We start from the raw sequence: 26,745 nt of genomic DNA on the forward strand, positions 1-26,745 counted from the left end.
ACCTATGAATAGAACTGTTGGATTGTGTGCCAAGTGTGTGTTGGATTTTGAGACATTGCCAAGCTGGTTTCCAAAGTGGCCAGACCATTTCTCATCCCCCATCAGCCACATCCAAGGGTTCCAGGTGCTCTGAGTTCCCGCCACGGGTGGTGTTGTCTGTGTTCTGAATGTCAGCCCTTACTTAACGGGCGTACAGTGGGCCCCACTGTAGTTTTACCGTTCCTGTATCGGATGACTAATCCCTTTCTCATGTGCTTATGTGCCATCCGTGCGTCTTCTTGGGTGAAGTGTTTTGTCCAATCTTTCAATCCCGTTTGTATCTTAGTGACTAGTAAGCTATGTATACTAGACACAAATCTTCTACTAGAGAGAAGTTTCGAAAATATTTCCTCCCAATCTGTGGCTTTTCATTTTCTTTACAGAAGCAGCACAAAGGTTTTTAATTTTGATGGGGTCCAACTGTTATTTAAAAATTGATCGGCTTGGTGCTTTTTGCATCTTATCTAAGAAATCTTTGCTTAACCCGAGGACACAAAGATTTTCTCCTGTGTTTTCTTCTTGAATTTTTATTCTTACAGATCTTCTGTTCAGGTCTGTGGACTGTTTCTACTTAGTGCTTGTTAATATCAGCCAGTTAATCTAGTCAATATTTGTAGATGGTGTGAGGTAAGGGTTGAGGCTCCTTATCTGCATATGGATGTTTATTTAAGCACCTTTTTTTGAAAAGATTATCATTTCTTCATTGGACTACCTTTGCTCCTTTGTTGAAAGCCCACTGGCACGAACATCATTATTGATTTCTGGACTCTAGTGTCGTATTTTGATTTATAGGTCTATCTTTAAGCCAACAACATTCTGTCTTGACTGATGCAGCTTTACAGTGAGACTTGAAATCAGGTAGAGTGAATCTCCCAACTTTATTGTTCTTCAACACTGTTTGGGATTTCCTTGGTCTTTTATATTGCTTTTTGCATTTTAGGGTCAGCTTATTAATTTCTAAAATTAAATAAATAAATAAATAAATAAATAAATAAGGTCACTGTGGTTTTGCTTGAAATTGCATTGAAAATATAGTCAAATTTGGGGAGAATTGATATCTTTTTAAATATTTATTTATTTTTGAAAGAGAGAGAGACAGCACGAGTGGGGGAAGCACAGAGAGAGAGGGAGACACAGAACCAGAAGCGGGCTCCAGGTTCTGAGCTGTCAGCATAGAACCCGACCGTGGGGCTCGAGCTCACAAACTGTGAGATCATGACCTGAGCTGAAGTGGGACGCTCAACCGACTGAGCCACCCAGGTGCCCCAAGAATTGATATCTTTTTAAAAAAAAATTTTTTTAATGTCAATTCATTTTTGAGAGACAGAGAGTGAGTGGGGGAGGGGCTGAGAGAGAGGGAGACACAGAATCCGAAGCAGGATCCAGGCTCTAAGCTGTCAGCACAGAGCCTGACGTGGGGCTTGGATCCACAGAACGAGAGATGGTGACCTGAGCTAAAGTTGGATGCTTAACCGACTGAACCATCCAGGGGCCCTGAGATTTGATATCTTAACAAGTCTTAGAATGAGCCACGCCAATGAGCATGGCATGACTCCATTTATTCAGGTCTTTTTTAGTCTCTCAGTGGTATTTTATAGTTTCCTGCATGCATATTTCACACACATTTTGTTAAATTTACCTCTAAGTATCCCAAGGTTTTGATTCTGTTTGTGGGTGGTATTGTTTTTATAACTTCAATGTCTAATTGTCCATTGTTAGGATACAGAAATAGAATTTTTATATACAGGTCTTGTATCTTGTGATTTCACCAAACTCACTTGTTAGTTCTGGTAGCATTTTGTAGCTTAGGGTTTTCTACAGACAATAATGTCATCTGCGAATTGAGATAGCTTTAATTTTTCCTTTCCGATCCTGTAAGAGCAGAAACACAGGTGTTTGTTTGTTTGTTTGTTTTTTTTTGGTTTGTTTTCTTTATCCTACTCCGTTGGCCAAGCCCCTCCAGTTCAAGATATAGTGCAGGGACCCGCTCCTGCCTCGTCCCAACTGTCTTCCACCATCCAGGGAGAAGCCACTGGGGGTTTTTTGCAGATTCCCTTTCTTTATCAGATTGAAAGAATCTCTTCTGGTCCTAGTTTTCCAAGATTTTTGTTTTTGAAATCATAGATCGGTATTCAATGCTGTCAAATGCTTTTTTTTTTTTTTTAATATACACCTATTGAAATGATTGTATGGTTTTTCTATTCGACTGCTAGCATGGTGAGAACATCAGTCAATTCTGAAATGTTAAAGTCACTTTACATTCCTGGAATCTGCCCCGCTTGGTCATATGCTTTCTTCTTTATCTACATTGTTGAAATTGATTTGCTAATATTCTGTTAAGGAGTTTTGTGTCTGGGCTCCTGAGGGATATTGGGCTTGGATCTTCTTTCCTTGTCTTATTCTTGTCTGGACCTGGTAGGGTTACGATGGTCTCCTGGAAGCCGCTGGAAGCGCCCTGGAAGTGCTTATGCAGTATCCGTGTTATTTCTCACTTGAGTGTCTGGTGTACTGCTCCAGCCATGCCTCCCACCTGCACTGAGGCCAGCACTGGACTGGGCTAACAGAAGCCTGACCGTGGGGGGTCGTGCTCTTGACCCCCACGACGACGGGGAGATGAGGTGTTCTGCCATGGAAGTGTTGAGTGTGAGAATTTGTACAACAGACGCAAGGAGAGGTTCAGGAGGGACCTGGCCCCACGGCCTGGAGCTGGGGTGAGGCTGGCAACTCAGGAACAGGCTGAGGCAGTCACCTGGAGGACATGGAGAGGCAAGGAAAGGGGTCCCCCACGGAGCCCTGAGAGATGTCGATGTGAGGGGGCCCCACGGAGAAGACTGAGAAATGGCCACAGAGGGGAGACCCCAGGAGCCAAGGGATGGGGTGGCAACGCAAAGTGGGAGTCTGGAAAGCCAGGAGCGCCCAGATGAGAGCTTTCAACAGGGCCGGGTGCTACTGGGGTTACACGGAAGATGGGTCCTCACAAGTCCTGCAGGCTGGGGGTCCAGGTGACTGTGGTGGCAGCACTCCAGCGCAGGGGGTTGTGCAGGCAGCCGCTGGCCCTTGTTCGGGCACCTGTGCCTACGGGGGGCCTCATCCATCACGCTCCCTTGATTGCTCTGCCTCCAGCTGGCCACTGGGTAACTTCAGTGCAAGGTCCCAGATGCTCCTTACATCCAGCCAGCCCCCAATCCCAGGCCTGGAGCGGAGCCTCTGGCCGTGTGTTCATCGCGGGGACCCCTACACGGGCAGGGCCCAGTCTAGGGCCGCCTCCCACCCCGGGAGGGGGGCTGGAAGGATCTGGGAGTTTGCAGTTCACACAGCCCTCCCCCCCCAAGGGTGGGCAGGAGCAGCGGACGGTCCTGATGGGAGTGAAGGCAGCTGGCGGTGAACAGCGGGGAGCGCGCAGCACAAACCCTTGCAGGTGTGCGGCGCCTGGGCACCGGCGGCTATGAGGTCGCGGGACCCGGCACACGCGGGGTTCTGGGCTCCCTGCCCCCCGGCCCTCGCCTCCCCGCCCCCACCGTCTGCAGCGCTGGCGTCTTCCTGCGGAGCAACAGGGGCCCCGCACGTGTGGCGACCTCTGCAGCCGCCTCTCCCGAGCCGTCGGGGCCTGCGCGCTCCGCCCCAGCCGCCGACCCGACGGGAGCCCGTCCGCTCAAAGGCCCGAGAGCCGCCTCCGGAGGGAGGCCGCTGCTGTGTGACCTTGGGTGAGTTCCTTGACCCCGCTGTGCTGGTCATCGTGGACACCCGGGAAAACCGAGCGGAGCACGGCGTCCCGGAGACCTCGCAAGGTCTCCGCCCGGCCGGCCACTCGCCTCCGCGGCGCCGCCCCGCCCGGGGCAGGGGAGGGGGCGAGAAAGTCCTTCCGACCGCGGTGGTCGCGGCCAGCAGGGACGGCGCGCGTGGGCCGGGAGTGGCCGCAGGCCGTGCGCTGCCCCCTGCCCGGGCGGCCCCGCCGCAGCAGCGTCCCGGGATGAGCCTGCACCGCCGCTAGCGGGCCTGCGGGCGCGCGGGGGCCAGAGAGGGGTCCGGGCCGGGCGAGGGCTGCGGCGGAGGGCTGGAGATGCCCAGGCAGCCGGCGCGGCCCCGCCCCCGGGACCCGGACCCGCCCTGGCCCCGGCTCCGCCCCGCCCCGCCCCGCCCCGCCCCGCCTCGCCTTGCCTCACAGAGTAGGGCTCCGAGGAGAGCTCTCAGTAGCCGGGCGGGCAGAAAGGCGGAGCTACAGGCTAGGGCGTCAATGATTGGCTAACTCTAATGATTGGCGGGCATAGCAGCCACTCGCCGCCACCGCTGCAGCCCTATGCGCTCGTTCGGGCTCGGCTCGGCTCGGCCGCTAAGCTCGGCTCGGCTCGGCTCGACCCGGCCGTTCGGCTCAGCTCGGCTCGGCTCGGCTCGGCTCGGCCTCTCGGCTCGGCTCGGCTCGGCTCGGCCCGGCGGCTCGGCTCGGCTGGGCTGCGCGGCCGCGGACTGACGGACGGGCGTGCGCGGGGGGCGCAGGGCGCGGGGCGCGGGCCTCGGCGGCGGCGGCGGCGGCGGCGGCGGCGGAAGCCTGGTGCCCCCGCCCGCCTGGTCCTCTCTGAGAGCAGAGGCAGCGCCGCGGGCGCGGGGGGCGGCGGCGCGGGGAGGCGCGGGGGGCGCGGAGCGAGCGCGGCCCGCCCGGGCGCCGCCGACCCGGCCCAGCGCACGGACGCGCGGACGGACGGACGGTCGGACGGACGCGGACGGACGCGGCCCCTCCCTGCCGCCGCCGCCCGCCCGGGGCTCCCACCTCGCCGGCGCCGGGCCCGGGAGCGATGACATCGACGGGGAAGGACGGCGGCGGGGCGCAGCACGCGCAGTATGTGGGGCCCTACCGGCTGGAGAAGACGCTGGGCAAGGGGCAGACAGGTGCGTGCTGGGCCGGGCCCGGGGACCCGCGGGACAAGGGGTGCGGGGAGACAAGGGGTGCGGGGGGGGCCGGGAACACCGAAGGGGCTCGGGGACACGGGGGTGGGGAGTCTGGGGACCCGGACACGGTGGGGGGGGGCAGAGGACGGGGGACACCGGAGAACGGGGGCCTGAGGGACCAGGGCGCCGAGGGGACAGGGGGTTTCGGGGAGACCAGGCGTCCGGGGGGAGCGGGAGTACCGAGGGGCCCAGGAACACGGTTGGAGGGGTACCAGGGGACCGGGGACACCGAAGGGGACTGGGGACATGGATGCGGGCCGGGCGCTGGGGAGGACCAGGGGCGCTGGGGCGCCGGGGCGCACAGGCCGGCCGCCGAGAAGGCCGTGCTGACTGTGCGCCGATCGGGCGGGCGGGCGGGGGGGGGGGGGGCGGCGGAAGGAGGTCGTCCCGAGCGGGGAGCCGTAGGCCCGGCCCGTGGCTCTGGCCGGCGGCCGCGAACAATGGGCGCCCGGGCACCGGGTCCCGCCGCGGAGCCCGTAGGCCGCGCCGCTGCGGTCGGCCGGGCGCGGCCCAAGGACACGCGGCGCGGACGGGGGCGCACGGGCCGGGCCGGGCCGGGCCAGCGCCCCTCGGCTCCGGCTGCAGGTGCGCGGCCCCGGCCGCATTGTGCGCCGGAGCGACCGGGCCCATTGTGCCGCGGGAGGAGGGGGCCGAGCGGGCGCCCATCTGCCGTCTGCCGCGGCCGCGCTAATAGGCGTGCTGCCCGAGCAGCTGCGCCCCGAGCCTCGCGCCCCCGGCCGCGACCCCCAACTCCCGGCGGCAGGCAGGGAGGCGGCCCTACGGCGTCCTGCGGGCCCACCGGGCCGCCTTGGCCAGGCTGGGACCTTCCTCCACGGTGGGACTGGGAGAGTACCGAGGCGGCCGTGAGGGCTGGACAGCGCCTTTCTCGCTCCTCCTAGCCTCTGTTCCGAATGTCTGCGACACTGCGCTCTCCCATGGGAGGGAGAGGGAGGCTGGTGCTGGACCCTCTGCCAGATCCCAGGCCATGGATCCCCAAACCCCAGTCTGTGGGAGGAGGGGGCTTCTTGGCCGGTCCTGGCTGGCTTTCTGGTGATCGGGCTAGGTCCTAGCCCAGCGGCCATGGTCTCATCCAGCTGGCCAGGCGTTCACAGAGTCGCTTTGTGGGAGGCTGGGCTCAGCCATTTTCTTTCTTCTCCCAGGATGGGCCTCTCCTGGCAGCCCAGAGGTCCGATTGGCACTGACTGCTTCTCCCTGTCTCTGGGAAGTTCCTGGGACCTAGGGCCGGTAGGGGAGAGGAGGAAGGGAAGACGAGGGTGCAGCAGTGCTGATCCCACTCCGCTGGTGCACGGCGGGGGTGGGGGTGGGGGGGCCGGAGGGAGCTGCTCCCGCCAGGGAGGCTGCATGCAGGCCCTTCCCAAGCCCCTCTGGGCGGCACGGAGGAGGAGCCAAGAGGTGGTGTTAGGGAGGAAAGTGGGCCAGGCCCTGGGCTCTCCCAGGAGGGCAGTGGTTGTGATGTAACTAAGGCAGAGCGTGTATGAAGGGACCCGGGGGGGGGGGGGGGAGCTGCCCCCCCCCCCACTGTGGGTAGACAGCCGCTGTGCCAACCGCTGAGGCCCCGAGGGATCCCCGGCAGTAGGGCAGCGCTGTTGGGAGTGGGGGTGGTGTGGCCCGGGTTCAAGGTGGGAGACAGCCGGTGTCCCTCTGAGTTCAGAATACGCATGTCTCCTGCAAGGAACAACTGGAGTTGGTGAAATCCTCAGTGGGGGAGGGGCCTGGGGCAGCACAACGTGGGAGCAGTGAAATAATCTAATTATCGCACCGGTAAAATGTGATTATAAGGAAGCATCATCGTGTGAGTGGTGACAGCGGTGAATTCTACGTGTGCCGCGCTCGCCGGTCGCCACGGGTGGGGGCCGGTCTCCGTACTCCTCATCGAGTTACAGTGTTGTACAGTTCATTACGGGACGTTTCCACCGTAATTAACAGTAATGAATACAAAAGGATAAGCCGCGCGCGTGTGTCAACACCGCGTTGCCATGTGATGTTTAGGAAACAGCTGCAAGTGGGACACAAAGCAGCGGGCCTTCTCCTCGGGTCCCTCTCCCCTCTGAGGGGAGTGGGCTCTCCCTGTGGCTGAGGCCCCCTCCCCAGGGATCTGTTGATCCTGCGTTCCTTGTGGCTTCGTCCAGGGCCCTGGGAGTGCCTGCTTCCCGGGAGGGCTGTCTCCCTGTCCCTTTTGCGGAAGGGTTGTCTGGACTTCGGTGGACGTGGGGCCCCGGGGGTGTGGGTGCACTGGGCCTGGCCACTCGGTTTGCTGGCTGGTCTTGGGCATCAGGTGCCAAGGGAGTTGCAGTTTCCCAGGCCTGTCCTTTTGCCCGGGAGATAAACGTCTGACCTTATCCGGGGTAGGCTTGCTGCCAAGAGACCTCAGTGGAAGACTGTGTGACCGAAGCTTCCGAGCGCTGCCTCCGTCCCTGGACTGCCTGTGCCCGGGTCCTCCCCGGTCCTCACGTGTGCTCTGCCTGGGGCCCTGGAAAGGGAGGGAGTCACCCAGGTGGCGGTGAGCTTCGTGCTGCCCACCCGCTGCGGGTACCCCGGCCGGTAGCCCCGAGCCAGGGGACCTGCTGCTCTGCCTCCAGATGCGGGAGTCGGGGGGACACTGCCGGCTGCCGAGCGCAGGTGTGGGCAGACTGCCCCTCTGCCTGGCTGGACGCCCCTCTGGTGGCTGGTGGGGTCCCGCTTGTCCTTTCTGTAGCATCTTTTCGGTGGTTCTGTCTCGCTTGTGTGCTCTTGGCTCAGCAAGCGGGTTCTGTCACTTGGGTGGGCGTTAGGCCTCTGCCTCTGGGCAGCGCGGGTGTGACTGAGAGGTCATCTTCCTTCTGCCAGGGCATCTCCCCTACATGGCTGTCCTCGGTGTCCTGGGGTCGCCTGTGGAGGCCGCCCTGGGGAGGCGTCGTGTTCTCCGGTGGACCGGTGGGTCTTTGGCACCTACCCACCTTCCGGTGGGGGGCAGGTGTCCCTGTGCGGGCCGGAGTCCACTGCCGAGGCTCTGTCTGACTCAGCCCTGATCCAGGAAAGGCTTCTTCAGCTGGGGAGCGGGGGGCACCTCCAGAGGGTCCAGGTGGGGCCCGAGCAGGTCCGGGGGGGGGGGTGTGTATTGTGTAAGCCATGTGGCCCCCTGGCCTTCACCCTTCCAGCCCCACCAGGAAATGGAGCAGGGCAGGGCTGCCCAAACTAGAGCACAGCAGGTGTCGATGGGGTTCAGCTCCCATAAGCCAGGAGGACCCTGTGGGAGGAAGAGGAAGGTGGTGGGCTCTCAGAGCTGGGCCCGCAGTAGGATGTGAAGCCTGCCCTCAGGGACCCTTTGGTAGGTGGGAGCTGAGGACAAGGTGGCAGGGCCGGGGCTTTCAGATGATGGCCAGGGCAGCTCATGAGAGAAGACGCGGGTGAGGCGGCTGCCCGCAGCTCACCTGGCTGGGCTTGAAGGCTGGAGCGTGGGCCAGGGGGAAGGATCTAGACTGCCATGCTGAGGGCACTGGGGTGTCCCCTTCAGGGTCTCCGGGGACCTTTAGGAGAATTCGTGTGGGGTGCTGGTCAGGCAGGCTGAGGAGAAGTCCTGGGGTGGGGGAAGCCAGTGAAGATGAGACGAGGGAGGGAGGGAGGGAGAGACACAGGTGAGCTGGGAGAAGAGACAGGTGAAGGAGAGAGTCTGATAGACCTGGGGGTGACCATGGCCCAGGGCAGAGCAGATGGGGGAGCAGAGCCAGAGGCAGGAGTCAGGGGAGGTGCCTTCGACCTGAAGGACACAGTTGATTTTGGAAAGCTGTGTAGAAGAAGGCAGCTTGAGAGCCAGAGAGGCTGCAGGTCATGGGCCCTGCACACGGGGCTGGGGGGCGGGGCATTGGCTGGAGTGGGCCCTGGGGTGCTTTAGGGGGCTGAGGCCGGGAGAAGGGGCGTGGCCATGGCCACAAAGGTGGACAGGGCAGGGAGTGTGGTCAGCCTCCGCTGGCCATGTGTGGACCACCTGTTGTGTCTGAAGGTCTCCCCCTGCCCCCATGAGCCTCCGCCCTCTGTGCAGCAGGCACGGTGCAGTCCGTCTGTCCGTAAGTGAGGAAGCCGGCTCAGAACTCAGTGCTTTGGCCAAGGGGAGCAGTTCCAGTCTGCTCAAGGCACAGGCTCGGTTTAAAAGTTCAGAGTAGCAGGACCCTGTTCTCAGATGGTCATGGACAGAGCTTGTGGGGAGCCCCCCCCCACCCATGCCTGTCTCCCCTGGCCCCTCGGGAGCTGTCGGAGAGGCCTGTGCAGTGTCGGTCGGTGTCCCGCCCATGACTGAGGGGGACAGATAGCACTCCAGCCCACCTTCCACAGTGCAGGCTCTCTGCCAGGAAGCCCCCCGCCTGGACCGAAGGGCTGTCCCTGGGTGGGCTGTCCCTGTCGAGGGAGGGCAGCTCGGCATGGAGGTTTCTGGGGTGGACGAGTCCTGGGGTGGGCAGAGGCCATGTGCCCAGGGTGCAGAGATGTCTCTAGGACCGTCTGGGAGTGGGGTGCCCCCAGCTGCACGTGCAGAGGCTGGTTCTCACTTCCTCTAAGATGCTTGGACAGCATTGCCCACAGCCCCAAGGAGGGGCTCTGTTTCTAACGGATCCTCACAGAAGGCTGTAGGGGTGACAGCTGCCTAGGACTGGGTTTGGGCAACAGAAGCCGTGGGGTGAGGGGCTCCGGGTCCTGCCCCATTCGCAGCCTGCCTAAAGGTGGCCAGGGCCATCCGGATCCTCTCTGGTTGCTGACAGGCTTGACCACGCTTGGTGAAGCATGCGTGTTGGACGGGGCCTCCAGGGCTGGCTGGCTGTGCCCCCCCCCCCCCACCGCCCCGCGGCCCCTCCCCGACTCACCTCCTCAAGGACTGTGTGGGGCCAGCAAGTGGGTTGCTGCAGGAAGCCAGCACTGGCCTGGGCCCCGCCCGGGGGCACGTTTCTCTGGCTGTTTCCTGTCCTGGTTTACCCAGGTGTCGTGGGATGACCTCAGGGCCTGAATGTGCACCGTCCGTATCCTCTGCCTGAGCATAAGTCCTGCTCCGTGCTTGGCACCTTCAGTGTTTCTGGAGCAGACGGGTCCTTCCGGCGTCAGAGGCTGGACGCTGTGGGTGGCGCCTTGGCCATGCTGCCTGTCTGCGGACACCACGGAGCGTCTGTGACTGGTGTTGACACGACGCAGTCAGGGCACCTTCGTGGTTACCTGGTGCTCTGGCTTGGAGAACACCTGTGCCTTCAAAGCCACTGGACTCAGAGCGGGTTTCTGGGGGGAACTTGAGAGGGTAAGGCTGCTTTGAGATCAGTGCCCCAGCCAGGTGGCAATGCCAGGGGTGGGGGGAGGAGCCATCTGACCGCTGTGGCCACCCTGCCTTTGCCCACTGGGGTGTGGGTGTGCCTGGGGCTCCCCGGACCCCAGAGCTCCCTCCTGCCCGTACCCACCTCCGGTGGACGGCGTCCTTGTGGCCGGGGAGTGCTTGCGCTTTCTGGAGGCCTGTCGCCACACAGTGAGTGCGGGGGCCACACGCGTCTCAGAGAGAAGCCTGCTGCTTGTCCGTGGCCCCACGTGCTCCCCACGTTGGCTGGTCCCTCCAGCTGTGCAGGGTGGGGCCCACCGGCCTTCGTGGCCACCTTGGAACTTAACGGGGTAGTCCTGTGCTGGAGGCACAGAGCAGGGGCAGCGTGGACTCTGGCGCTTAGTAGCTGGTGGCTTTTGAGCCCCAGCCCCCACCCCCCAGAGCAGGGTTTCCCGCGGCTTTTGTGAAGCTCATGCTGGGAATGATGTCAGTGGCGGGGGGCACATCTGTTGTGGGCAGTGTCTGGTGGCAGGACAGTGGGTCCACATCTGTCAGGTCCCATCCAGGGTCTCAGGGGATGGGGGAACCCCCCCCCCCCCGCCCCTGGGTTCCTCTGGACTCTGCAGGAAGTGGGGAGAGCTGGTGTCTCCTACAGCCGCTCTCTGTTGGAGCATTCTGGGTGCCTGGCCAGGTCAGCCCCAGGCCTGAGATGGGCCTCCATGAGCCTGGCCCGGAGCCCCGGGTCCTGGCCGAGGACGGCCGAGCTGCCCGCGCCCTGCCTGAGGCCTTGTCCCAGCCGTGCCGGCTGGCTGAGCGGGACTGCCGCGGGCACTGGACAGGATGGAGGCTGGGCTGGGACAGAGGCCGCAGGGACAAAGCGGGGATTGTGTTGGGCCCCACCCTGAGAGGTGGCCCTGGCCTTGCTCTGCAGTCTCTGAGGGGCCAGTGTTCTGGAGCTGGGCAGCAGCGCCCCCCCTCAGCCCCCAGAGCAGTGCTCCCAGAGGCCCCAGGGCTTAAGGGAGCAGAGCTTTTCTTCCAGGGTGGTTTCCTTGCTGGAACCTGGGCTGACAGGGCCTCTGGTGGACTCTGAGGGTCACAAAGATAAGGAGCACCACATGATATCCTCGGGGGGGGGTCACTTTGTGAGGACAGAGCCACTTCCCCAGGTGGTCGCCACGTCCTCACACACAGGCCTCCTACAGGCTCACCCCGCGAGCCTGGCCGAGGGGGACAGAAGGCTCTCCGGGCCTTATGGTTCCGGACTGGGCACTAGTGGAGGGACTGGGGGTCCCTGGGAGCGGGGGCTCATGGCCTGCCACTGGTAATGGAGGCACCTCGGGACACCCACACCATGGCCGCCCACTGTGGGCTTAGGCGGGGCCCGAGGGTGGGCCCTGGAGGGCAGGGCTGGCCTCCCTGGCCCCAGGGCAGAGGTGGGAGGGCAGCCTAAACAGGGCCTGTGTGGCCTGAGTGACGCAGCAGGAGCCGGGGACACGTCAGGCTGCGGCTCCACATCACTGCCGTGGGCAGTTTGCGGGGGCGGCGGGAGGCCGCCTGGCCGGGAATGTGGCATCTGTGAGGCGTGGTTTGGCCCGAGTGCCCCTGGGTGACTGACTCCCGTGGCCAACTTCATCCTGAACTGCAGGCCGGGGGGCCAGAGTGGAGGTGATGCGGGGAGCCACTGCCTGGGCTGGCCCGGCCGGGTTGGGAGCTCACCTGAGTCCTGGCTGGCTGTTTCCCTGGGTAGGGGGCCTCCCCCAGGGGCCAAGCCGAGATGAGAAAGGCAAGGGACGGAGGTGGCCACTGGGTGAAGCAGGGCTGTGGTGGGAGGCAGCTCCAAGGCAGGGTACTTAACTCACCTGGTTCTGTCTGAGACGTGGGTCCAATGGCAGACCGGGTCACGTGTCCAGCTTCCTGGGCGGTGACACCGGCCTCAGGCTCTCGGCCAGGGCCCAGCTGGGCAGGGGCAGTTGGGAGCCAAGGTCTGCGGAGGCTGGCGGAGCCCCCTTCCTGGGTGGGCAGCTGCAGGCTCTGTTAACACCCCTTTCAGACCCTCCCCCAACCCCGCCCGCCTGGCCGAGAGCCTGGGTGTAGCCCCAGGGGGCTCACGGAGCTGGCCTCCTCCTGGGCACGGGGAGCACGAGGGGGCGAGTCCCTGATGCCTGTGGGGAGGAGCACCCTGGAACTTTCCAGCCCCTTTGTTCTTCAGGGTGTGTGGCTTGGTGTGTGTGAGGAGCTCAGGTCCCTTGGGATCGTTCAGGTGTGTGGGGTTGGTGCGACCCCGAGGCCTCTCTCTCATCCATCCCTCCTGCGCCCACCCCTGGCACGGGGCGCTCGGGGGCCTGGAAGGAGCGGCCGGGTGTGGGATGCTGTGACCGTCCGGGGTCTCGGGGTCATGCCCATGCACAGGGCCCCCACTGTTTGTTTCATGAACGGCCCAGACTGTTGATACCTGTATGACTGCTTGGATGGTCTCACACCTCCATGGTTGTGTCTTCGCTCTCGTGTGTGATGCAGGACGTGCGGGACCGAACCCGCAGGGGACCGGTGTGTCCTGCTCGGGCCGTGTGCTGGACATGCTGCCTGAGGGGGGCCCTGGCTGGGGAGGGGGGCCGTGGGGAGAAAGGAGGGCAGATGCACTGTGGGGACAGTGGGTGGGGGCTGTCGCAAGGCCCAGCTGGGCGGCCGTGCTGGGCTGCAGGGCCGGGTTTGGGGGGGGGGGTGCAGGGAGCACAGTCGGGGCCGCAGAGTGGCGGCTGCCCCAGCCGCAGGCTCCGAGCCGGTAAGGGGCTTATCTTGCCCTTCCCTCTGCTGCACAGTGCCACGGTGCCCTGGAACGTGGCCCTGCTCCTGGGGTGTCGACCGCAGAGCCCAGCCCACCCTCGGCAGCATGAGGCCAGTTTCCCTCCCTCCCCCACACCCGGCGTTAATGGGAGGTGAGTCCTAGAGCAGCTTCAGTATTTTGGTGTGTGTCTGACAGACCCTGAAAGAGCACAGTACCAGGTCACCCTGCGAAGGTAGCTGGATTCCCCAAACCGGCAGAAATTCAGTCAGATGCTAGGTTTTTCACTTGAAGTGGCTGTTTCCCGGAGGCCCAGTGTCCACCCTCAGCCAGGCCTCTGCCCTCACTGCCTGGAGGCCGGGACTTCGGGGGCCCGTGTCCCTAACACCCTGACGATGCACATGCGGGTGGGGCCCCTCACTCGCAACCCCCGCCCCCTGTGTGGCAGCAGTGTGGCCTCTGTTCTTTAGTCCACGGTCCTCTATGCTTGGTGCCAGTTGTGGGGCACAGCAGGGCAGGGGCTCAGCCCTTCCTGGGGCCCCAGACCTGCCCGGTCCGGACGCATCACTGCCCCTTGTGCACACGGAGGTCCAGGCCCAGTGGGGAGCACGTGTCATGCAGGGTCATGCTCCTCCCTGGGTCCCTCCTCCCGTGCCCCCTGCTGCTGTAGGAGCGTGGATGAGGGAGGCGCCCTCCCAGTGTGGGCTGCCTGGTCCTCCTGGGTGCGGGGACCCTGTCCTCGGGTGCTTTGGGCTCCCTGGAAGGGCGGACAGACAGCAGTGTGTGCAGCGACCGGAGCTCAGCCGGGGTTGGCCACGGCCCTGCCCACCCTGGGCAGGTGCCCACCCTGGGCCCGTGTTCCTGCCCTGCCAGCCCACCTGGCCTGTAGCTTCATCATGTGACTTCACTGGAGCAGCTGAGCCCCCCACCCTTGTGGTGTCCGTGTTTTTGGGTTTCCTGCCTAGTGTTAGGGTGCTGCTTGAGGGAGTCGTGCCCACTCCTTGCCCTGCAGTCAGGGCTCACGTTGTATGTGCAAATGTGTTCCCCGAATGTGTGTGCATTTTGTGGTGGGCCATCTGACCAGGGCTGTGGTGGCCTGGAGGGGTCTCCCTTAAGCCCCTCAACTGTGTGCATGGCCCGGGCTGCCAGGAGCCCCGGTGCCCAGGGGCCAGCTCCCTGTGAGCCTTGTCCCTGGAGCAGGGCCATCAGGGCTGGAACGGGAGTGGGGTGGGGGCAGGCAGGCAGTGTTCCTGGGAGTGCCCCTCATTGGTCCTTGCCAGCAGCCTGTGGTCCCCCCACCCGGTCCCCCCTTCCTGAGTCTCCAGGGGGAGCAGTCACAAGCCCTGGGTCGTGCCCCCATCTCTGCTGCGCCATCCTTGCGGGGAGGGGGCTGTGGGGACAAGGCTGGGGCAGCTTGCTGGCCACGCTCTGACTCTGGGGCCTTCAGACGGGGAGAAGACCGCCCTGTGCCCAGTCCTGGGTGTGGGGGTGCGAGGGGCCAGTCCCTCTCCCTGGAAAGGCCTGCCTGCGGCTGGGGAGCTGTCCAGCAGGGCCGTGCTGAAGTCGGCAGCTTCCGTTCCCTGTGAGGGAGGCCGCAGCTGGCAGCGTGTCCTCAAATCTCTGCTGCCGTGGGAAGGTCCAGGTGTCTGGCAGGCTCCTGTGCCTGTCGCCTGGCTGTGGGACCGGTTCTGTGCTAACAAGGGGCAGGAGGTGGGAGCTGCCTGGGTGCTAAATGTACTTAGTGGTGGCACGCCTTCTGTCGTGCTCCCAGGGGAGACCCCGGCCCCCAGGCTCTCCCTCCTCTTGCAGGAGGAGCCCCTGGCCCAGTCTCCTGGGGGCAAGGGGAGAGCCAGGCCTCACAGAGGCTGTGGGCACGAGGGGACCTTCTCTGGCTCTGGGGTTGATTTGAGGTGACTTCCCAGAGCAGCCCCCCTACCCCCCTCTGATATTTACCTTGTATCTCTGGGGCAGGAACCTTCCGTCCGGTTCCCTTGGAGATGTGTGTGGGTGCTGTGAGGGCACAGGACAACCTGGGAGTTCTCGGCCGGTCCCCTGGCCCAATGCCCTAGAGGCTGTGGGTGCCCTGCACCGTCAGGGCTCCTTGAAGGGGAGGTCTGGTCCCCACCGGCCAGTTTTTGCCCTGCCTTGCTGCCAGCTCCCCTTGTTTCGGGGGTCATGACCTGGGGGTGGATGAAGTGTGAAAGTGTCTACAGAACACTGAGCCGTGGGTGGACGGCCTTGGGGTGTCTGAGGGGGCTGGGTTTTGGGTCACAGGTGCGGCTGCTCGAGCCTCTCACCTGGGGGACAGAGTGTGGGGGTGTGAAGGCGCCAGGTGTCACCCTCCTGCAGCCCCCTCCTTGGGCCCGGGCATTACTGGGAACTGGGTAGAATTCAGGAAGCCAGGCTCTCAGCCCCAAACCCGCATCCTGGGCTTGCTGGGGAAGGAGGGGGTGTGTGTCTGAGAACGAGGCAGAGGAGGGAGTGTGTCCTGTTGTTGGAGGGCTGTGGGCTTGGCGGATAGTGAAGGGTTGATGCGGGCTTATCTCTAAAGAGGCAGAGGGCTTGTCACAGATTGGAGGTTTGCTGATTCTAAACCCCAAATCCCAAGGGATTTATAACTAATCATAAAGTGGCACAGATAGAACATCCTCCAGCAGACGCCACGGAGCAAGGGGGGGGGGCATGTGTACACGTGGGCTGTGTTGTCCTAGGCGGCAGAACAGACATATGGAGGGCTCGGCAGGGGCTACAGGGGAGCTCCCAGGTGACGCCCAGCGGCCCAGGGTTTCAGAGTGGGTCCCATCAGATTCCTTCTAGCTTTGCTGCTGACTAGGGGCAGGGGTGCGGGCATGCATGCCATTGTCCCCAGAGGGCTGTTGCCCTGTGAGGTGGGGACAGGCCCACATCCAGGCCTCCACCTCTTGGGTCCCTCTGCCTGCGGGCGGCTCAGACCCACAGCCCACAGCTCGGGGTCAGCTGGCCACGGGCTAAATACCACACCACCCCCTCCACAGTGCACCGCCCTGGTGTCTGCAGCAGTGGGACCTGGAGCTCAGCGGGGTCGGTGGGGGGGCCAGTCACGGTTGTCCCTACATCCAGAGACCCGGAAAGGTGGCCACTCCCTACCCCAGGCCATGTCCTCCTCAGTCCATGGGTCAGCATGAGGAAGGATCACTTCCTGGTCAGGTTGGGCTGCAGATGCCCCTGTGGGGGGCCAGATGACCCGCGGGGGGTGTTGGAGCGAAGGGCACATCCAGGCGAGGGCCGGGGCACCACCTGAGCTGGCTGGCCAGCCCTGTGGTTCTCACTCACTGCTCCTTCTGCAGCATCCTGCAGCATCCTGAGTCACCCCAGCTGGGCGGCCTCTAGGTGACAGTGCCACCACACCCCAGGTGACTCGAGCAGGGTCCTGTCCTGCCCATCTGTCTCTGCGGCAGGACTTTAAGGTGTAACAGTAGGTCTCTCTACTGAGGAACAGCCTTCTCCTTAGCCTCTGTGTGGCTGGTCTCTCTCTGTGAGGGCCCCTGGGGGAGCCAGGCCCCCTGTGAGGGGCTGGCAGCTGCGGGCACGCTCCCCAGGCCCTGGCTGGGGGGCTCACCAGTGCAGTGAGTCCTGCGTACAGGGAGGGCTGCAGGCCCGCGCCCTCCCCACGGAGGTGCTCCTTCTCTGGATGCTAGGTGCCTCTACCCTGGGGCCTGGCAACTCCCAGAAATGGCACGGGCAAGCAGAGCGAGGCCGTCAGCTCTGAGCAGGCACAGGACAGGTGTTGCCTGGGTGGTGCCCTGTGCCTCTCCTCCTCTGCCTGCTCTGGAGCCCTGGGCAGGAGGGGCCTGGGCCTGTCAGCGGGACAGAGACAGAGGCTGGGAACCCCATGCTGGCAGGATCACATCGGGTTCTCTGGCGTGTGCGGCCTCTGGATGGGTGGCCTGCATTTGGGTGCAGGCCTTCGTTTTTTTAATGTTTATTTATTTATTTTTTAACATTCTTTAAAATGTTTATTTATTTTTGAGAGAGACAGCACGAGTGGGGGAGGAGCAGAGAGAGAGGGAGACACAGAATCGGAAGCAGGCTCCAGGCTCCGAGCTGTCAGCTCAAACCCATGAGCTGTGAGATCATGACCTGAGCCCAAGTCGGACGCTTAACCCGCTGAGCCACCCAGGCGCCCCAAGGCCTTCATAAACCAGGCCCGTGTACAGCGGGCCTGAGCTGAGACTAACCTGCAGGTTTCCCAGGGCAGAGGACATGTGTGTCCAGAGGACCTGGCCTGCCCCAGTCCCTGGGCAGTGGGTGCTGGTGGGGGTGGGGAGGCTCGTGGGACAGGACAGTGGTCTGGGGGCGCCGAGCAGGGGCCCTTGGGGCAGGGAGTGGTGGGCACATCGAGGACCGCAGGGACCTTGTGCCCCTTCTCACCGTCTGGGGGGCAGATGCCACCACCCAAGTGCCAGCCCCAGCAGGGAAGAGGTCGCAGGGGTACACGTCCCCCTCGCCCCGGGCTCCGAGACCATGGACAGCTGTGGGCAGGGGGCCCTCCCGGAAGTGGTCCTCAGACCCGTGAGGGTGTTTGGCAGGATGAGGGTGACACGTGTGACAGGCGGGTCTTTGACTGTGTCCTCTCTCTCTGTCCTTTGGAGCAAGCTGCCTGCTAAGCACATTCTATGATTACCCCTAGCGGGAGATTACACCCTCCCGCGTCCTTCCGGGGACGGGGGTGGGCGGGCTCTCCTGGCTCCCAACCTCCGCTGCGCGGGGGCGGCGAAAGGCCGCAGGCTGCTCTCCTACTTCCTGCCGGTGTTGCAGGTGGGCCTTGCGGCCAGCGGTCTGTCTGTCTCGGGAGCACATTCCCCTGAGGCAGCCAAGCGCGTCTGGATTTGCCCCCAGGGAGGTCGCACTCCTGGCAGAGGGGCTTGGGAGTACCCCCAGACCTCTGTGCTTCACTCAAGCCTGGTCCCAGGCTCCAGGGTCTGCCTTGGCCAGGCGGGGAATGGCCACCCCCCCCCAGCCTTGCAACCTTGGCATCTGTGTCATGTGGGGCACCAGCCAGGGTCCCTGGGCCCAGCCACCCTGCCCCAGCATCGGCCTCTGGCCTCAGCCCCTCTGGGTCAGGTGCTCCCCGCAGTCGGGGTCTCTGTGCCTTGGTATGGAGGAGCAAAGTGAGGCCCAGGGCCCGCCCACAGCTAGCACCCAGCAGGTTCTGGACAGTGGGCTCCAGGCCTGGCCTCCTTTTCTAGGTAGTGCCACCCTGTCCTGCCCAGGACCCCCGAGCCAGGGCTGCTCTCCCAGGGCTCTAGGAAGAGGGCATGACTCAATGTGCCCCCACCCCATAAGCAGGGAGGGGACACAAGCTCGCTGGCCCCTGGGAGGGTGGGACTCAAGACTGCCGTAGTGATTGGGGAATCCAAGTCAGATAGTTGTTTTTTTAATTTTATTTTTTTTAAGGTTTATTCATTTTTCAGAGACAGACAGAAACAGAGCGTGAGGAGGGGAGGGGCAAAGAGAGAGGGAGACACAGAATCCGAAGCACGCTCCAGGCTCTGAGCTGTCAGCACAGAGCCCGACACGGGGCTTGAACCCATGAACTATGAGATCATGACCTGAGCTGAAGTCGGATGCTTAAATGCTTAACCGACTGAGCCACCCAGGCACCCCCAGGTAGTTTTTTAAGTGTAGATCAGGTCTTTTTTTCAATGCTAAACCCCGAATTGACAGTGCAGAGTGGCCCCCATGGTCTCTGCTCTGCTACAGTCTCTGTTTCTTGTGACATTCCCACAGAAACCCTACTTGGGGGACAGGAGGCCTCACTGTGCCACAGGGGTCCACCCGCCTTCATGTTCCTTCTCCAGCCTGCTGGGCCTCCAGGGCCACCCCGGGTAGCCGCCCCAGGGCTTCTGGCAAAGGGGCCACCAGGGGTGCCTGGTGACCACAGGTGGGTGGGCTGTGACTTCATCTGCTTGACCACGGGCTGGCCAGCGGATGCAGGGGGCCTCACCTGCCTGTGGCTTCACTGTGTCCTATGTCAGGGGGCTGGGGACAGCCAGGGTGCTCATGGGAGCTGGGAAGCAGTCAGGGGTGGAGGGTGGCCGACCTCCAGTGTCTGGTCACCTGCAGCTCCCACTTTACAGGGCAGGGGCTGTGGGGAGGCCAGGAAGCTTCTAGAAAGTATTTCCACCCCTGCCTTAGCTTGTGAGTGCCCCTGGGCCTGGCTCTGTGCCCGAGGGTCCCCCACGGACCTTGCAGGTGTGTGCAGGGACAGGTGTGTGCGCATAGTGACAGGTGTGCCCAGTGACAGATGTATATACACAGTGACAGATGTGTGTGCAGGGGCAGGTGTGCGCAGGTGTGCACGCGGGGGCAGGTGTGTGTGTGTGCAGCGGCAGGTGTGTGCGGTGACAGATGTGACGTGTGCGCGGCGGCAGGTGTGTGTGCCTAGTGACAGGTGTGTGCGTATGGTGACAGGTGTGCACACGGGGGCAGGTGTGTGCTCAGGGGCAGGCGTGTGCGCAGGCGTGTGTGCAGTGACAGGTGTGTGTGTGCAGTGGCCGGTGATCCCACTGCTGTCCCTGGGGCCTGGCGGGAGGGAGGCGGCAGGTGTGGAAGGGAGGGAGGCGCACCTGTGCTTTGCTGGGCAGGTAGACTGAGGTATGTGTCTGCTGCTGGGACCTGCTCGCTGCCCACCTCTCCTGGCGGCCCCTCCTCTAACCCCTGCACGAAACTCAGTCACTGACTCGGGTGCTCTGCCAGCTGCCCCTGCACTGCCCCACCCCACCCCCACAGCCCCACACCTCCCTGGGGGACTGGGCAGTGTGGGCCATCAGCAGTGCTACCTCTGGCCACGCCACAGCGTCCACACTGCAGGTGTGACCCCAGCCCCTGCAGCCTCGCCTTCTTGCGCACAGGGTTCCTTCTGTGCCAGACCCTCCCCCTTCCCTTCGCGGCAGCCCCCAAGCCCTCGTCTTCTGCCGCCTGCTCCCCAAAAGCGTCAGACCCTTCCTCGGGCCCCCAGCCCACCACCTTCCTGCCTCCAGCCTGTGGGCACTGGCAGGTGACCCTGTCATCAGCCTCCAGTCCCGAGGCTCCTGAAACCAGAACACCAGCTTATAAAAACCACAATTTACCAGACTGAATTTCTGAATAGTTATGGGGTTTAATCAAAATATTTCACTGGGCTGATTTTACAGCATTGAATTGAAAACCAGTTGGTAAAAATCTAACGTGGTCGTCTGCCACCGTTGGAACCGGAGACCTGGTTGGTCCCCGCTCGCCTGCCCCTCCGAAGGCCTGTTCCTCCGGATTTCCCAGTACGGAGTGGGCGGAGGTTGGGGCGGAAAGGGGCACGCGGGGGCCGGGCCAGCTGCTTGCCGTCGCTGCACCCAGTGTACCCCCGGAACTGATGGTTTCACAGCATTCTGCCCCCAAGACACGGCCGCGGTGTCCCCTTGGGTGTCCTGCCCCGTGCCTGCGTGCGGCTGGCCCGGCCCTCCCTGCCCACGGGGCCGTGGCCAGAGGGTGTTGGGGCCCAGCTGTGTCGGAGGTGGTGGGCACCTTCCCCTTCCCCCCTGCCTCTCCCCCAGGCAGAGGGACCCCCTGTCGTTCTCAGGTCGGGCCATCGGGTCTCCTAGCGCCTGGGCCTGGTGCTCATAGGATGCAGAACTGAGCACACAGTAGGTGGACGCCCCTTGGGGATGCTGGCTGGGTGGGTGGGCTGCCCAGGCCGAGGGAGACCCTGCTGCGCCTGGAGGAGCCCGGCCTGGAGGCAGGGACGGTGATGCCCCGCTCTGGACGGCGGCCAGGGGAGCGCAGCAGGGGGAGGAGTGCCTGCCCTCCTGTCTGGCTCCAGGGCGAGTGGCCATCTGGGGGCTCCTGGTCCTGGGGGAGTTGTCCCGGGGGTGGGGAGGAGAGGGAGGGGTGTCCCATTGCATCACACACGCCACCCCCCACCCTGTCAGTCCGCCCGCCTCTGGTCGCCATGGCAACCACCCAGCGCCCAGCCTGTGACTCTGGAGGAGAGGGGAATCCGCTCCCTCCTCCAGCCAGCCCTGCCCCCTGCGGGCTGGGTCCTTCAGCTCAGGGAGGAGGCTGCAGCCTCCTGGGGACGTGGGGCAGCCCCGGCCTCCTCTGGCCTCCCGCTCCATGGAGCTCACGGTGCCTTGACAGGGAGTCCCCTGGCTCCCCCCCCACCCCCCAACGCCCGGACTCCACAGTCCTGGGGGGAGGGGTGGGCTCCCCGGCCCACCTCGACCTGGCTCCTCCTACAGCCCGGAGCGAGCCCCTGCTTGGGGTGGGATGGAGTAGGGTGTCCCAGACACAAATGCTGGCTGGGTCCCAGGGCAGTGGTGTCCTCGGAAGGAACTGGGGCAGGTGTGGCATCACGGGGGCCTTCACGCCACAGCCCCAGGCTCGAGGGGACTCGAGATGGCCTGCCCTGCCCTTGCCTCCTGGACTCACCAGGGAGGTGGCCAGGGAATGGGGGCCTCTGGGCAGGAAGGTCAGGCCACACTGGGGAGGCTGGCATCCTCCGGCTCCTGCGGTTCCCCCAACTCTGCCTTGAGCCCCTGGGCCTCGCTGCAAAAGGGGCCCTGGCAGCGTCTGCCTCACAGGGCGTGGGACCCGCGCACCATGGTAGTGGCGCCGTGCTGGGACCGGGCGCCCAGTGGCGCCTGCTGCCGTGTGTGTTCTTGTCACTGCACCCGCCCCTGACCTCCAGGCATCCTCAGCCAGACGCGGACAGTAGGGCCGGTGCTTGCTTTATTCTCGAGGCCTCCTTGGCCCACCTGCAGGTGATTTGAGGCGGCATGTGGTGGCGGGGCTGCGGCTGTGTCTCCACGGGTTGGTCCCCTGCCACGCAGTAGCCAGGACCGTGGTGTCTACGCATGCCTCAGGGTGGGGCCCGGGTGGGTGGCCTGGAGCACTGCGGGGGGTGGTGGGTCAGGGACCAGACAGGCCTCCAGCCATTCCCTGACACAGGAGGGGTCCGACCCCGGTGGGCGGGGGTGGGGGGCTAGGTTGGGGATCTGGCCTTTTGTGCGGGAGGCAGATGTTCCCGGAGCTGAGACCAGACCCACTGCTGGGGGCAGGGAGGCCCCGAGGCCAGTGTGGGCTGCGGCCCCTGGAGCCCGCTCAGCTCAAGGAGCAGGGAAAGCAGGGGGTTGGGGGAGAACGCTTAGTGCGCCTGCCTTTTCTGCTCTCGTTGCCATGGCAACAGATGGCGGTTTGGCAGGAGAGAGGAGGGGGAGGGCTTTGTACGAGGCTGCTCAGGGTTTGGAGACCAGCTGGGGTCCTTCAGGGGTGGGGTGGGAGCTCTGGCCACCAGGCTGAGCAGGCTCCCCGGCCCCGGCCCCCGGGGGCAAAGTGCAAAGCCACTCGGGGCTTCCTTTCCCCGGAGCTCCAGCCTCACACCTGCTCACAGTGGGGCCCTCTCGCCCCCTCCCCTCCCTCTTTCCTCCTCTCCTGGGCCAGAGCCCCCACCCGGACACCCCCACGAGCCTGGGTCAGCGGGCAGCGTTGGGGGCACTGCAGCTGAACAGCGGGCATGGCCCTGCACTGGCTTCCGACCACAGGGGCGCCTGCCACCCCGGGATGGTCGTGTCCCAGTGAGGCCTGGGGACACACCCTGTCCCCTCTCTGCTCCTCTGTAGCTGGTGGGAGGGCCCAGGCTGTCCAGGGTGATCACCTGGGCGCACGGAGCCCGTGGCCCCTCCTCAAAGCCAGCGTGGCTCCTGCTGCAGAGATCATTTCCACCCTGCAGGCTCAGCCCCGACTGCCGGGTTATCTCCCTGCGTGGGTGTGAGTCCGTGTGTGCACGTGTGCATGTGAGTGTGTGAGAGCCACCCGGGAGAAGGGCTCTGCGCGTTCACCGGCCCCAGGTGAGGCCCGGCTGTGAGGTTCCCAGGTGGGAATGCGCGCACCTGACAGGAGTCCTTGGCCCGCCACCACCCACGCCCTGGCAGAGGAGGCCGCGGGCCACCGGCCAAGGCTTGGGGACCTCCGACCAGGCCACCTCAGTCGGGCTCTCCCACCAGGTCTGGCCCCTGAGGCCCCGCTGTTGCCCGTCTCCCGTGTGCTACCCTCCCAGACCAGCAACACGGCCGGGCAGGGGCTGCCTGGCCCCAGCCCCAGAGGCAGCTCCAGGCACTCAAGGCTCACCCCCGGGCCCCTCCTCCTGCCCCCCCCCCGCCCCCCCCACGACTGCTGCGCCTGGGCTGGTGTTAGGCCTTGTGCGCTGTCTGCCCTGCAGGCCTGTTGGGAAGGACCCGGTGCCACGGGGCCGGTGCCTCTGTGGCATCTTGGGGCCCTCGGGGCTCAGACATAAGCCAGGGTCGGAGGGAGCCGGGCAGCCCGGGGCCTATCCCAAGTTGCTCTGCTGTCAGCACCCTGGGGGCATCTGCCCCATCACCAAGGCCCTGGCAGTGCCCTCCCTGCAGCCTTCAGCCCGATGCCTCCCAAAGGCTTCCCTGGGACCCCCGAGGGCTGACCCATTCGTTCACCTGGGTCTGTGCCTCGGCCCCACCACCGTCTCTCATCAGCCCGGGAGACCCCTCCTCTGCCCCACCTTCTATCTCCCTGCAGCCCCTGTCAGCGGCTACTGGGGAGGACCTGGCCCCGGGCCCAGTGCTGAGGCCCCCCCAAAGATGCTTTTCCGGGACTGGATCTCCCCGTCAGGGGCCTCGAGCTGGGGCTCAGGGAGATTGACCGCTGTGGGAGGCGCGGGGCCTGGTGAGGTCCCTGTGCGGCAGAAGGTCCCCAGAGGGCCCGGGCTGCGGGCTGCCTTCTTGATCTTTCGTTAGGAAAGAGGTGTGTGGTGACAGGAAGCACGTCAAACTTGCACCGTTAGTGTGCGTGCGTGCGTGCGTGTACACGTCTTCCTGTGAGGCCCCGCCCCTGCCCGGCACTAACCAGAGGGGGAGGGGTGGGCTTGGCACCGCCCCCCACGGCGCCCCGCCCCTGCAGCTGCCCTCCCCTTTGGGGTGATGAGGGCCGGTCCTCCACCTCCGGTCTCTAGTCTCTGCAGCCTGCTTCTCGAACTCTGGGCACGTGGCCTCAGAGCAGACAGCTGACCTATCCCCCCGGGTGGGGAGTGCACCAGGGAAGCCGTGGCTATGGTGGGAACTCCCCTCTCCTCTGCCCTGTGCCACTGGGGGAGGTCTCTGCCTGCTCCCAAGGCTGGGGGACTGGGATGGGAGTGTGCCCCTGCCACCCCACCCCACGGGCCTCTGGAGGAGGTGGGGAGCAGCCAGGCCCTGGGGTGGGGGCCGCTTCCTGTCCCTTTTCCTAGGGGTCCTTTTCGGAGTTGGGGCGGCACCTGCCATGCTCCCACCCTTGGAGAAGTTGTAGGCAGAGGGCAGGCTGGCTGTCGCACCTGCTGGTGGAGAAAAATGAATTTCATAGCTGGTTTGGTAAAGTGCTTGCTTTTTTCTGGTCGGACTTCGCTCGACTGTTTTCGATGTAAGAAAACTATTCCTGGAAGGAGGGGAGGGGCAGGCCAGAGCCAGCAGAAGTTTGGGGTGAGGCCACCGAGTAGGGAGACATGGGGGGCAGCCGGGCTGGGGCCAGGGGTATGTGGGGCCATGATGCTGAGGCTGTCTTCCCGCCAGCCACACCCCGCCCTCGGGGTCCCCTGCTCCCCGACAGAGCCCCCTAACTCAGGAGGGGAGTAGACATGAAGCATCTGGGCCTGTGGAACTGGGGCTCTTCCCACACTGTCCTGCCATTGCTGTCCCCTGACCCCTCTAATCCAAGAGCTGTGAGGGCCAGGAGAAGGGGTCCTGACCTCAGCCCTGCAGTCAGCGGGACCCGCTACCACCCCCCACCCCCGCTCTGCCAGCCCCTCATGCCATCTTCAGGGACACTGGTGGTTGAGGGGCGGTGTGAACTTGCAGTGGCCGTGACCCCCCTCCCCCACGCCAGGACAGTGCAGGAATGCTGTGCTGGATGTGCTGACTGCTGACCCTGACCTTGGCTGCATGCATCGAGATGGATGTGGCCCCTGGGTGGGCTCCAAGACCAAGGCCAAGGGCAGCCCCGGCCAGCACTGCAGGGCTTGGGACTGGGGCCACCCCTGGGGCCGAGGCTCGTCCACAGGTCCTGGCAAGTGAGTGGGGCTGCCCGCAACAGCTGTGTCTGGATGCCTGTGGGTCTGCGTGGTGAACCTGCCCCAAACCGTGGGACCCCCTTGGACGATGGCCCCCCCAGGACAGGTTCTTGCATCTCACCCTGATGCCCAGATGGCTGTTTCTTAGCTGCCCTTCTTTATACAACGAATCTTTGGCAATTGTCATGGACTAATCAGTGATGACTGCTGTTTCTTGATCTGTGCTTTAGTTCTAAAACAATCATCAAATAACTTCGTTTAAAAAGAATTTTCTTTCATTTTCAAGGATAGCAAAGTAAAATATTTTGTGTAGGAACTAAGATTTGCACTTGCCAAAAAAAGTCGCCCCCCCGGAGGTCACCCAGTGTGATTTGAACAGAAGCTCCCGGGGTCAGGTGCAGTGGCCTCACCCTGCTGGCCCTCGGGTTCACGCTCTGTCCCTTGAAGTGGGCTTGCTCCGATGAGAGGGTGGGGCCTGCCAGCTTCCAGGGGGACTCTGTGGCTGTCCTCCTGCTGCACCGAGGCCACCACCCTGAGAAGGCAGCCTTGGAGCCCCGGAGCAGCTGGCCTGGTGCCCCCAGCACTCTCAGTACTTCTGTGCTTAGTTTGTACAGGTTTGTGCAACTCAAGAGTTTTGAAGTCCAGCGGGGACCCAAAACAAGATGGATAGAGTTCATCACTGGCTCCTGTGGCAACCCCGGGCCTCCTCTGGCACATGGGGTGCTTCCCAGTGGCTGGGGCAGTGTGGCCCCGGGGGAGGGGGCAGCTGGGAAGCGAGGCTGCAAGTGGGGGAGTGGGGCACCTGGTTGGCCGGCTGCTTCCTGGCTGGGCTGGCCAGCCCAGAGCTGTGTCTCGGTGTGGACGGGGTGGCTGCCTGCGCAGAGTGCCAGGCAGGCTTTCTGGCAGGATGTCCGGGAGGCGAGCCAGCTGCCCCGAGGGGTTGCTGCTGGTCTCTCGAGCCCTGTAGACCCTGCGAGGTAGGTTTTGTCTTTATTTTGTACCAAGGTGGCGCACATATAGCAGACCACACGTGGTCCGGAATGGGGTTCTGCAGCCCCTCCCTGAGATGTGACGGGACGGCCGACCTTGAGTAATTCTCAGCCTAGTATGTTAGCGTGATGTGACAGAGTGAAGTGGCGGGAAGGACACCCAGAGTCCGTGCGATACGAGCCCACACGTCCACCCATCGTGTCCTGGTCCGCAGGCTGCACTCTGAGTGGTCTGGGTGTGGGGGGCTCAGCACGCGCAGCCCCCTGGTGGGGAGCTTGCACCTGAGTCTCGACTGGCACTTAAGGCAGTGCCCAGTGGCCCCTGCACCTCCCTGTCACTGGTGCTAGACAGCACAGCTCTTCTCGGGTACTCCTGCTCTCAGTTTGTAAATACCACACTAATCTGGCTCCATCAAGATGGGGTGGCATCTCTTCCGTCCCATCCTCCTAAAAGATACTTTCACCTTCCCCCACCCTGCTGCCCGGCAAAATAGCATTTCTGTGTGTGTGTCAGCCACACCATGTTTTCTGGGGTTTGACTATTGGTTGACCTTCAAAAATGAAGTCATAAAGAGGGTTTCCATAATTGTCAGTGTGGAAGTTCTGTTCGGTGCTGGGC

At 63.5% G+C, this 26,745-nt stretch overlaps 1 protein-coding gene across 21 annotated transcripts in view; it reads left to right on the forward strand.

Annotated features, from left to right (window-relative positions):
- The first annotated feature begins 3,469 nt into the window (after window positions 1-3,469).
- Window positions 3,470-26,745, forward strand: part of BRSK2 (BR serine/threonine kinase 2) — a 63,046-nt gene continuing 39,770 nt past the window's right edge. For 13 of the 21 annotated variants that reach the window (XR_008421056.1, XR_008421059.1, XR_008421057.1 and 10 more), the window contains exon 1: window positions 3,470-3,743. Coding sequence is in view for 15 of the 21 variants with exons in the window: in XM_053899293.1 (XP_053755268.1) it covers window positions 3,485-3,743 (259 nt within the window). In the remaining 6 variants the exon portion in view is untranslated. Of the gene's footprint in view, window positions 3,744-4,487; window positions 4,924-26,745 lie in introns of those variants that run through there. The other 8 variants (XR_008421062.1, XM_053899292.1, XM_053899302.1 and 5 more) reach the window with 3 other exon arrangements.

The sequence above is a fragment of the Panthera pardus genome, unplaced genomic scaffold (genome assembly GCF_024362965.1).
Source record: "Panthera pardus isolate Hobbes unplaced genomic scaffold, ASM2436296v1 HiC_scaffold_12, whole genome shotgun sequence".
NCBI classification, from domain to species: Eukaryota; Metazoa; Chordata; class Mammalia; order Carnivora; family Felidae; genus Panthera; species Panthera pardus.